This window comes from Etheostoma cragini, chromosome 13, assembly GCF_013103735.1.
Source record: "Etheostoma cragini isolate CJK2018 chromosome 13, CSU_Ecrag_1.0, whole genome shotgun sequence".
Lineage (NCBI taxonomy): Eukaryota > Metazoa > Chordata > Actinopteri > Perciformes > Percidae > Etheostoma > Etheostoma cragini.
This window is the reverse complement of record NC_048419.1, coordinates 19,341,965-19,354,973: the sequence shown is the minus strand read 5'-3', so window position 1 is coordinate 19,354,973 and position 13,009 is coordinate 19,341,965. Positions and strand designations below refer to the sequence as shown.

The window sequence follows — 13,009 nt, the reverse complement described above, 5'->3', positions numbered from 1 at the left end:
TGCTGACTACACACAAGTGGATGTATAAAAGTCGTTTGTTGGCTACCTTTTGATGCTGCAAATGTATTTTGTTTAACTTTGAATGATCATCTTTATGTATCCCACAGGTGGACATGATAGCCCTCCATGTCATCATACAATCATATCTACACAAAGCATTTGGAAGGCCATGAATGACAATGACATTTGTTAAGATACATTTTAAGAAGCATGTCAGTATCCTACAGTTAGGACTGACTAATAAATCAGTTTATCCTTGTAGGGGTATCCATTGTTTGACATCCTGATAAACATTCCAACACAATATAGTGACAAGTGCCATCTTGCAGCCTGTTGGGAAGTGTATTTCCAATTAGGGTAATTGAATTGACTCTGGGATTTGCCTTTGTAAAGATCTTTACGTTTCTCTGCTGTCATCCATATTCTCTCTCACTCCCTCTCTGTCTCTCTATTGTTGTCTTTTTCATTGTCTTTCCATCTATTCAGCGTGTGTTTTCTGTTGTTGTCTTTCCCTGAACCTAGAAAAGAGGAAGAGCCACAGTAACGGATGGAGCACGAAAAGCTGCAGAAAGGGCTGTTTTTGTCTGACTCCTCCAAGCCTGTAATAACCACTTTTATGTTTGCTCTCTGTTTGCAGGAGAAAGGGAAAGCAGACGGGAACATCGATCAATGTGAGTACACTTACTGTGTTCAAACCAAACAGAATTTTTCAAAATATACCATGTTCCATGACAAGCTCTTTTTTTTCCTCTGTTATTGGGCACATACGTTAGTTTTCAAATCTAAAGTGCACTCATGAAATGGACCATGCAACCTGTTATGGATAAGACCTGAATGAAAATTTCCACTTGTTACTGCATCACATGTATTGCTCTACTCTTCTCGGAGGAATTGTTTGAAAGCATGGCAAATTTAAAATTTAAAAGCATATCAGTTGTCAGTGGATGCCAAGAGATAATCTACAAATCAGTTGTGGGACTGGCAGGTATTAGTTTGTCTATTCAGCTGCATTTTCAGAGAAAAAATAATAGTATACTTTAAAAAAGGGAAGATTTTTACTAGTGTGAAAGTCCAACATGTCCTGTCAGTCTTCCCCAACTTAACAGACATCAAGTAGAATCACCTGAAATCTCTCATTCCAACTGACAACCTTTGAAAAATATTTTTGTCAGGTGAATACTTATTTAGCTGTCAACCATCTTCAGTCCCCTGTCAGAAATTATTAGTGCTCATATTTTCTGGCTTTTTCTCTTTCCTTATTTGTGTTATATATCTTTTTTGTGCATGTTATAGGTTTACAAAGTGAAAAATCGCAAAGGGACTTACCATCTTCAACAGAAAACACTGTTCACGAACTGCTCCAAACAGCTCTATTGTAGTCCAGCGTCACTTTGTAACACACGTTATAATGTTCACCTAGCTGCTAGAATGGTCTAATACTTTGCTTCTGACTGGCTAGTAGTGCTTACCTAGCTACTGCGCATGTGTGACTCCCAACAAAGATGGCATAAAAGTGTGATGCCTCACTCTGTAGCAAAAACAAGAGCTCAACACAGGGTGAAAAGAGGAGCTGCATCAATGTGCAGTACAACAAAAATATGGTGTTTCTTGAAATTAAACCATGTAAACCTATTCTGATATAATGTCTAAATACAATTATGAACTTGAAAATGAGCACAATATGGGTGGCTTAAGTAATATCTGTTTTGGTTGGGCGTCAACCTCTTGAGTCTGCATGATTGCTTAGACAATTAATGAGAGAGCCCCTTGATTGCTGTCAAGACTGGAAAGAGTGTCTGTCTTTCTATCTTGATTTTAGGGTTTTCATTTCACTTCCTGCTCACTGACGTGAGTCAGTTGTCATCGTGACTCATTGAAATGGACAAGGTGATTGTGGCTGACAGTCACTTCTTTACATCAGCAGTGTGTTTGACTGTGTTAATGATGTGTTAGGCAAATGTGTTTGAGGCATCACCATGGAACAGCAACCGGTGCTATTTTGTTGTATTGTGACTTGGAGATCAGTTAGAATGCATTAGTGTCAAATTAATAAATTCAGATGGCTGAATTTGCTTAATTGAATAAACAATAATATTATAGGTTGTAAAACCAATAGTATACAAATGCCTATGTTATGTAGTTGTGTAGGTTTAGAAGATACAATTTTGGGCGCCTGGTTGCCTCACCTGGTAGAACGGGCGCCCGTTTGCACCTTGACGCAGCGGCCGCGGTTCCGGCTCCGACCTGCAGCCATTTGTTGCAAGTCATTCCCTTTCTCTCTCCCCTTTCATGTCTAAGCTGTCCTGTCCAAATGGGAATGTGAAGTCTACATGACTGGCACCAACTGCCTGCCTTGCATTAGACAGTAATCTATCACAGCTACTGCTACAGGATCAAATATGTTTTATATTACATTTGGGAACATGAAAAGTGTGTGTGTGTGTATATATACTGTATATATAGGGCATTTCGGCTTAGATAAAAATCTGCTGTTTTTGATGCACATTAACAAAATGATGTAAGCTTCTTGAAGGTTTTAATAATCAATACGATTATTTTGGTCAAAAATGAAATCACGGTTCGTTAACGTTAATACTCATTAACCTTTGGATATAATGGATAGTGTCCAGTGTATACTCTTTTAGTGTCTTTTATCTCACAGAAAGAGTCTTTGTATCGGAATAAATTCTGTTTTACTACTGTAAGTCAGTTCAGCTATTACACAAATCACTCATAACTTTACACAGCTAATGAACAATTCCAGATACAAAACACAATAATGCATCACATGTCACATTATAACTTACGTCACATTTTACATACAGTTTAACAAAAAAACTAAATTCTTAGGTAACATTACTATGTTTTTTTATATTGGTTTGGAGTGCTAGGCCTATGCAGCCAGCAGGAAAAGGTTTTAAAGCTATTAGAAAAAGCGATATGAAAAAAGAAAAAGTAATTTAAAAAAAAAGATGACATAAATAGCACTATTTGGAAATTATAAATATAATAAATCATTCTCGACTACCACGGTGATTTTGTAGGGGAGTGCATCAACATACAAGATAAAAATGAAAATGGTCTTTTCTAGTGTGAACCATTCTTTGTTGGACTTTAATGCTTTACAAACACCAAAGCAAGTAAGCGCTGTGACTACCCTTCTGAAGTGATTTTAGAGAGGGAAATTAGGGACTCTGGTTGACTAGCATGAAACCATAGTATTCATATAATACTATTAATCCAGGCTGAAGTGTATGACAATGACTGCATGTTGCTTCCTCTAAATTTCAGGTTGTGGTCAACTAGCGGGGCCAGCTTGTTAGTTTGATAAATTGATCAGACCTGCATGTCACGCGCACTAGGAACAAACTCTGTGTCCAAGAACAATTAAATTAGTGCAAAGTACGTTTGATCAGACACAGACTTCTGTAGCAGATTAGTGTTACGTTTCCAGCACCGCGGCTCCAAACCCTAACGTTAGTTGGGACAGACGGACCCCTTGTTTCTTTAGGCTAACTATATTAGCTTTAGCCCGGCTGGTAGCAGTTTTCTGTGGGGGGGAAATGGCTAAGAGACCAATTATGTTGCATTAATCAGGGGATTTAGTTCGTAATTGCAGCGAAGATAAACCCCTGACTACTGTAGCTTCACTGACTACTTATTGAAACTATGTGCATCACTGTCAGCGGCAGCTGCTGCCTGCGGTACTATTCTACACAGAGCCTCACTTCCCATAACAATAAACCCCGTCGGACTAACATCACATACGCACGCTGCCAACATGGCTATATATAAGGTGTGTATGTCACTCCGTATGTATCCCAGAGATAAAAGCGATGGAGTGGTAAAGTTGGAAGGGAAAAAATTTCCACCAGCTGACAGGTAGGCCTGTAATGTGTCTGCCTTGTCATTTCAGGACAGCTGCTTTAATATTGTGAGTTTTTTTCCCCACTTAGTGTGTGCTGATTTCCCCTCTTGAGACTAATTATCCACTGCCTGTTTGTATGCTAAACTAGATCCACTGGCAAAATCAGGCAATTGGAATTCATTTTCTTGTTTTGATCTCCTTTTCCTTGGATGAGGCTCAGTGTAGCTCTTTGGGATTGTCTGCTTTCACTGCCATTGGCTGTTTGATTCTACTCCTTTCAGTTTATTTTTTTACTTTACCTGTTTTCTTTCTTTGTATATTTATTTTTGGCTCCAACTCTCCTTTTATTTGGTCCATCCCTTATTTTCACTCATCCTCTCCGTCTTTGGCGAACCTTTTTTTGTGGCATCTACTCTCCTCACTTTGAGACAATGACATTAATCAAATTGGTCCAGTTTTACCTGCGCAGATGCTACTCGTGAAAATTGCTTCCTGCAAACATTGTATCTGAAGATTTTAAGCTGGCTAGACAAAAAAATCTCAGTAAGTGACATTTTACTGGCTGGTGATGCACAGACATTCCTGGTCAAAATGCCACAGTCTGGAAAATATGCAGTCGTTGTCCCAGTATTCTTCTCACAGTGTGTTATTGTTGTCAGTGGGATCCATATGTAAAAATTGAATATTGCCCATTTGTCTTCCTGGGGAATGGTGATTAATCTGGCCTTGAGTGCTTAATTTATGAACCTTTGCAGAGGCCTAATCAGAGTTTGTAACCGTCACAAATTAAACAATAGGAAGAGGCAAAAGCAAGTTAAGCAGTCTTGTGGATCGTTTAGATTGTAATTGGGTGAGGTTAGATGGGACAAGGTTGACAGAGAGACTCTCTAATAAGCAGCAAATGACTGGGGAGAAAGCTGGGGGGAGGAAAAGCAGCGAGTAGAAGAAGTTCAGAGAAGCACGAATAAAGGAGGAAGGGACAGGGAAATATGTTTTGAAAGTCATCTCTTAGCTTAACTACTCAATACAATTAGATGTTTTAATTTTCTCTTTTTTGGCATTGTGTGACCTAGTGCCATATTGATTGACATATTGTGCCTGCCTGCTTCAATGTCAATACAATACAATATGAGAATATTTATAGGTTTATAACGCTAACTGAAATCAATGGAAAGTCGCAGAATCTCTACGTTGTTGTGTCTTAAAAAAAAGGGCCAGATGGCCAGTGTGTTTGTGTCAGAGGATGACTTGGGAGTAAGATATTCAATTTTGGAGAGACATGAAGAAGGAAAAGCAGAAGGTAGAGACTTTAGAAAAATTCCAAAAGTAGTCTGCCTAGTTGAGAGGAAAGTGGGACCACATTATAAAATCAATGCACAAATAACAGGATAGGATGGAAAACCTTTTTTCAGCTCTTAAAATCTGTTATGTTTTATTTTAATATTTGGAGTTTGATATTCCCAAGTCTTCCAAAATTCTCTTAGGGGACATTTTCCTGAAGTCATTATGACCTGGAACAAATGTGTTTGGGTTTTCCACATCTACAGTATATATTATAAAGAATTGCTCTAACTGTGTGACCACACTGCCTAGCAACATTCCGCCCAGAATTGCTGATGCCTAAACAGTCAAACTGCTTCCTGACAGTTCTACTGTCACATAATAAAAGAGAAGATTAGGAGGTAGGGGGCAAAGGGGGGTGACAGTGCCGATCAGAAAATGGTACAGTTATGAAAGACGGGATTAAAATAGCCAGAGATAAAGCAAACTCACGGTATGAAGTGTCAAAAAGTGCCGTTTTAATTTTTTCTTCTCCTGTTGCCTCGCTGCAGACAAACCTGCTATTTCCCAAGTAAACATAGAAAATGTGGAAAGACAAACTTGTGAATTTGCTGTGAACATTAAAATGTACTCTTAAGTAATTAATGGTTTGTTAAGTAGTAGAGTACGAGGACATTTTTCGCTGATGTGGTGAAGACAGCTGGTGATGATGATGATGAATGCTCTTGTGAGTAAAAGATGGCTGTTGGCCAGTTACTAATTAAATAGAACAGCTAATGTCTTCAGCAGTCTATTGCAGGTATCTGTTGTATGACGGCTGTTGGTGTTAATGGGATTGTTATGTGTTAAGCAGTCTTAAACTGAAAGAAGTTACATGGGTAATAGCCAGGGAGTCGCAGTCAAGACAAAATATGACAGGCTGTTATGTGGGCAAGGCATGCTTTTAAATAAAATCTTTTCTTTACATAAGACATAGAGACATTAAGACAATATATAAAGAGCCAACAGATTATACTGTATAAAACATACTTACAATATAGGGTGGGAATGGTTCATGTATTCGCATTGAACCAAATCAGTAAATGCGTCATGGTTTGGTGCATGAATATACTCGGAGAATACACGGTATAAAAATAAATAAAACTTGCGTGCAAATATCCCTATGCACAACTCTATGAAGCTCTGATTGGTGGGTTGTATGTAGCCAAACTCCGCCTATGTTCAGTATGGACTAAAAACTAGTCCATACAGCATACATGAGGTTAGAAAATTAGTTGAATACCACAACTATTCTCAAGGTGGTACTTCATAACTTTTTCTTACAAGGTTTGCCAGTTTTTAGACGGTATAAAGGAAGATGTGATGACAAAACCAGATTACAGAGCAGATGTATAGTTGGAGAAGTGATAGTTTGAGGGGTTATACTGTATAATTCACAGGGGAATGTTTCACTTAAACTGTATCCAAGGTTGAAGAAGAAACCATTAAATCACAGAGTTGAACTTATGTATGTTCTCTCTGGTATATTGTTGACACTTCATACACACTAGGTGTAAGCATTTTAGGGAGCTCTTGTACATTAGATAATGTCATGCAGATTACTCACCTTGAGACATCCTGCATAATTAGAATGTGCAAAAAAGAATATTTCTTTCATTGCTGAAAGTTGTAAGTCCCTATCACAGTCTCATCGTAAATCTCTGTGAAATGTGATTTCATTAAGCTGAACAGCAATAAAGATTACCAAGCGAAAAGTCCATTCAGTCATTGAAGACTTAATCAAAATAGCAAAGTGACACAGGGTTTTCTAAAATCGACCCACCTTTTTATGGACGTGGTTAAAAAATTTAAATATCTTCAAGTAAAGTTATGATGACAATTTTCCATCGTGATGGACCGAAATTTGGTCCTAAGGAATGATGTTCATTTGATTTAATTCACGGACAGCCACACAGTTTCCCTGTTGTGATAATTTTTTTTGCTAAAAAGTCTGAAAGTCAAAGACAAAGGGAATTGCAGCATCAGTGTAAGCTCCATGTAAAGCATGCCTGCAGATACTGCTGAAGGGCTTAAGGAGGGCACACAGCCTCTCCAGGGACTAAGAGGGACTGACAGTGGCACTCTGAATAACACTTTACTCTCACTGGGGCAATCTGCACCAGTGGGCCTACTCGGATGCACACACAAACACACACTCACACACACTGAAATGCAGTTACAGGGACTGAAAACACACAAAGGTTATGTGGAGAAAGCGCTGCCGGAGGAATTGGCAGGTGAAGATAGACATGTATTTACAGGGGATAAGAGCATCCTCACAGATTCATTTAGATTTTTAATCAATTTTATTTATATATATATATAATCTCTGCATTATAATGCTTTCCTATATGGCAAGGAAAACACAGCTGTGACAGCTGTTTGTATACCTGTAAAGGGAGAGAGAAAAAAACATGGCATATGGTTCCACAGATTTTTCACCAAAAATACTGATCCACTTTTTTACCCTTCTTTAGCCTAACTTTAAAATTAGTTAGTGGTTGAGTTATGGTGTCCTGATAAAGAATAGTGCTCTTTTTCTCTCTCTCTGTCTCTCTCAGTTATTGTTTCTCCCTGCAGCACCCAGCCGTTTGCCTGTAATAGCTAAGCCAGCAGCTGGCCCTGCCAACATCTCAATCTCATGTTGAAAGACTTGGAACGACTAAAGACTTTCATTAACAACAATTCATATTTTTTGGGATTAATTGGTAAATCCATTAGTCTCTAAAATGTCAACTGTTTCAGTTTCTCACAGCCAACGGTGACATCATGATTGGCTTGTTTTGTACAACTGATTCATTTTCTGCTTATCAATTAATCAACTAAACGTTTGTGTACTACAAATTACGCTTGTCCAAAATCTGTTACATTTAATATTTATTTGTTGTCTGATATATTAAGGGGTGACAGGAACAAAATGATTACTTAATTTATTATTATTATTATTATTATTATTATTATTATTATTATTATTATTATTATTATTTTAATTATTACTATTTACCATTTTAGTATTATCTGATCACTGTAAGTATCTGTAATTCTGCTTATGTTTTACTTATAACTCACTGGAGGTCAACTCTTGGATGATACCAGATGCTGCTGTGTGAGTGCAAGCATCACTGCAAACCCTTACAGATCCGTTTTTTACCTTCATCCCCGTGATTTTTACTGCCTTACCCATCAACAGAAGACGGCTTTATGAGCTGAGAACAAAAATGATTGCTTTTGAATTCAGATTACATGCCTCTGCGCTCAACTCTTTCTTTTCCTGTCTCTCTACTCCTGTGTGCGCATGTGCATGCACGCACACACACACACACACACACACACACACACACACACACACACACACACACACACACACACACACACACACACACACTGTGGTGCAGATACAGCCCCACATAAACATTTATATACAGTACACTGTGTATGCCTGCTGGAGTTTGAGGATAAGTTATTATGATTTGGATTTCAATCAGCAAAGTCTTCAGTAGGACTTTGCAGAGGACAAGGTGCATTTGCCTACCCCCAGGGAAGTGGAAATCTTAATAAGCCACTACCAGGTCACATTTCTATGACTGAGTAAACACATTCACTCTTAAATATTGTACTTTCAGATGTCATTAATGGCATTTTTAAGTTCATACTTTATTATCAGTCACATAACATTTGTTTATGAGAGATATCAGAGAGGCTGTTAATTTGTCAAATGTTCCTGATTCGTTCCTGAGGTAGATTCTTTTTTCAACCAGTTAAGCCATCCAGGTGCCCCTGGACAGAAAGAAGACGTGATCAGATTTAATATTTTAAGGTGAGGGCATGCAAACTAGGACTGTGTACAATTACTTTTTTTTTCAACTCAAAATGATTTGCATCCCTCAGTAAAAAATAACCTAAACCATAAATTTGTGGTATGGCAGTTCAAGCCCCGCCACCATGTATTGGACTGTAAAATTATCAGGCAACAGGTCATCTTTAATATTATTTTTTGGTGGCTTTTTTCCCTTTATTTCAGAAGGATAGTTGATAGACAGGAAAGGTGGGAGAGAGATGGGGGATGAAACACTGAGGGGACAGATGCAACCAGGCAAAAAGTAAATGAAGGATTGATTGTTCAACCAGGGCTCTCAGGGAAAGGGCAACAATAACTACGAAACAACTCACTCACAACCCAATCTCTCAGTGTGGGTAATATGCACTTAAGTAACCGGTTTTCAGTCATCTTTTTGCAGCTACCTAATTTAAAGATCATGGTACATCGTCATATTCAAGATAATAATATGTAAAGTTTTACTCTGACTAAGTAACGTAGTTGCGGTTACCACTGTTAAACATTTGAATGTTCACAATTCACACTGTGACAGCCTGTCCTCACTGTGCCGTCAGCCAAAAAAAAGTATATCTCAGATACTACAGATAAAATTAGTAAGCAATTCCTTCAAACTGAGGTTGTGGGCAGCAGATACATCTGAATACCTGCTGCTTGTGTACTCAGGATATGAAAATTATGTCAGTCCAGACTTGCATTGCATGCCAAATGTTATCGTAGCATCGTGTTCAAAATCACATTCAACCCTATTTCTAGCCTCAGCTTTAATTTGTAGTTCTAGTGTAACTATTTTCAACATGCATAACCTCACATAAATCCTATTTGTAGACTATTTAAGCACGGTCAATGATGTCAGTCTGTGTGGACTTTATACAGCTTCTTACTGTGCTGCTGGTGCTGCCCCAGTCTGTGCACTCTCATCCACACTTGCTACTACCTCTATCCGTTGAGTTGTCATCTATGCAGTTTCTCTCTGTAGCCACATTCTCTTTGAACATCTGGAAACGGCATAGTGTCTGTAGTGTTGACCTTATTGTAGAGTTCAATGATGGTACCCAAGAGCAATGAGGGTCTCCAATCTGGATGTGACCCATGCATGTGATATAGGGATGCCCCTGTTGATTGATTTGCGTGATCGAGCAATATTTTAAATGTGTCATTCCGTGGCACCTAAATTTTGTGCTGGTACACCTTGATAAAAAAGTTAGGCACACCAGTGCAAAAGGTTAGTGATTTGTAGTAGTGTAGTGTTGGACTCCTTTTTTTTTCTTTTTATATAGCATTTTACCCTTGTTAATCCAGTTACTACTGTAGCTAACGTTAACGTTACCTGCTGTGTAACGTGTTGTTAGTGTTTACTGGCGTGACATGCAGCAATGATGCTGTTGTCTCTAATGTCTGTTTAGGAGCATCACAGAGCAACGCAGACATTTAATTGGCACCGTAATGACGTACTGGAGTCCCCCTTGATACTTGGTCCGGTAGAATGTAGCACAATATGGATGTGGAAGCAGTTAAAAATAGCTTATGTGACAATAAAAAAAATGTTGGGATAAAAATAAACAAATAATAGTGATAATTAATCGTGATCTCAATATTGATCTAAATAATTGTTATTATCATTTTGGCCATAATTGTGCAGCCCTATTGGGGCATCTCTAATTTCAAATGCCTTTTACGCTATTTTCAACATCAAGAATAAACCTTTGGGCTCAGTTTGTGCCAACATCAAGCCTGTTGTGAGGGGCTATTTTATAGTTAAGATTCTTGATGTGTCACTGAAAACTATAGGACCTTGCCAGCAGGGTTTAAAACAATCTACTAGTCAAATGCTGGTGAAATATGCAATTGGCTGCTAGATTTGCTTCACTTACCAGCTAAAAAACACTGGTTATCCAGGGTTTGTCCTGGCTCAGGATGGGCCTTTGGGGGGACATGGGAAGTGTCGGGTCTGTGTGTCCCTCCCCAGGAAATGTTGAGAGTCAAAGACTTCATTTCATGCATTCTGATACATTTTTAGGCACAAACTAATGGTGAAAACGTCTTTATTCTACTTTTTCCCAAGGAGCACCTTTTGCTTCTAAGTTGAAAATCCTTACTTGCATAAGGTAACTGCTACTCTTGTTATAACTTGTTTGTACAATAATACAATAGTGTTATGAATACAAAACCTTGAGAAGTTCTATTTTGAAATGCATTCTATTGATTAATAAATTGTGAGCGATGTTCAATCTACAGTAGTGTAACAGATGGTTCATAATGCATGTAAACCGTGTATTAATTGCAAATTTAACCATCATGGTGTAAAATACAGTGTTACGTGAATGGTGCTCGGTTAAGAGATGGTGCGGGGCGTTGCTGCATCTATAGCTTGCCGATAAAGTGCTCGCAACTGTGTTTTTCATGCATAGGCTCCTCCCGTACGGCTCGCATCAGGTGATAAAATCAAGTTTACCAAAAGACTACTATTTAAGGCAACAACGAGATGTTTTCACAGGTTATGAAACTGTTACAGATATAACCTGTAAAACACGTTACAGGTATATTTGGCAGTGGCAAAAACCTCTTTGCGGGGCGCCCAAACTTTCTCTATGCAGGAAACGCCCTGTAATCTGTTCATCGGCCAGTAAAATTTGAACATCCACTAGCCATTTGGCTGGTGGACTAAAAGGAAGTTTTGAACCCTGCTTGCCAGAGTAAAGTGTGATAGCACTTAGCCTTGGGTTCACATTCTTAATGTTGTATTATAGTACCCTTTACGCCCTATCTGGGAGTCCCATCAGTGAGTTGTATTTTCATATGGTGTATTTAAGCTGTTTCTAAGAGTTGGCATCATTGTGTTGAAATGGATGATTTGTCAGTTTGGAAGAAAGATCTTCAAATGACAAAAATTGAATTTGAGGTACTCAAGCGGAGGGCCTAAAGCCTGACGCTAAGATGAAATAAATGAGACAGTGAGTCAGTAAATAATCGAGGCAGCAATCAGACCATTGCACCTTGCCAGGACAGAGTGAGATGAAAATTAATGAGATGGGCTTTGAATTAAAAAAAATATTTGAATGTAACATAATTTTCCTAAATATGACAAGCAATTACAATTTTCTGGGTTTTGGCAGCATGAGCAAACATGCTCTGCCAGGATTCTGCCTTTTGAGGGTGTGCTTTTAGAATTCAATATGCAATTTAAGATTCCTCTGTAGCTCTTTGTCCACATCCATTCCTTTTTTGTCAGTGACTAGACAGCACATAATAGTACCGTAGCTGCTGTGACAGACATTGCGATCTCAACAAACTAATGTACTGTATACCCATATCCCACTGAAAGAAGACTCCAGAAATAAACTCATAGACTTCCAGGATTGTCTGATCATTGCCATGGCATATAACCAGTAATCTGTTTTATACACTTTTTCCCTGAAGCCTTTTGAAATGCAAAAAAGATTAATGAGAATCCTATTGTTGATATAATTTAAAAACAAGTTAGTAAGGAAATGGAACACGTGGCGGCCAGGCAGGTGGGTTGCTTGTTCTCAGAAATATTTGCCACTTTCTTTGGAATTAAATCACTGAATAATTGATTATTTAACAAATTTAAATGTAAAATGGCAGCGAGGGGAGAGTAGTACAGCAGCTGCAATAATAGAAAATTTAACAAGCAGGTTTTTTTCCATCAACTTTTTTTTTTTTTCATATAGTGAGCCGAGGATTGTGCCGGTGTCCAAAAAGGTGACTAAAATCATGCGTATGTAATGTGATGAGGTCATGTGGTCAGATGAAATTGAAAACGGGTCCAAGTTCATCTGCCATTTGTGGTATATTGTCAGAATCCCAAGATTAATGTCAGATGGTTAAATCACCTCATATGATCAGGCTTTTACTCATAATTCCCCACCACAGGGCCAGAGAGGTTGACATTCTTCCGAGGTCTGGATTAAGTTTGACTTGAATTGCACTATTATTAAGCTATTGACTAACTGTCCCCTAAA

At 38.3% G+C, this 13,009-nt stretch overlaps 1 protein-coding gene across 2 annotated transcripts in view; it reads left to right on the top strand.

Moving 5' to 3' along the window:
* Positions 1–13,009, top strand: part of fstl4 (follistatin-like 4) — a 196,147-nt gene that overhangs the window by 27,536 nt on the left and 155,602 nt on the right. For both annotated transcript variants that reach the window (XM_034889955.1, XM_034889954.1), the window contains exon 3: positions 638–671. In XM_034889955.1, the coding sequence (XP_034745846.1) occupies positions 638–671 (34 nt within the window). The remainder of the gene's footprint in view (positions 1–637; positions 672–13,009) is intronic.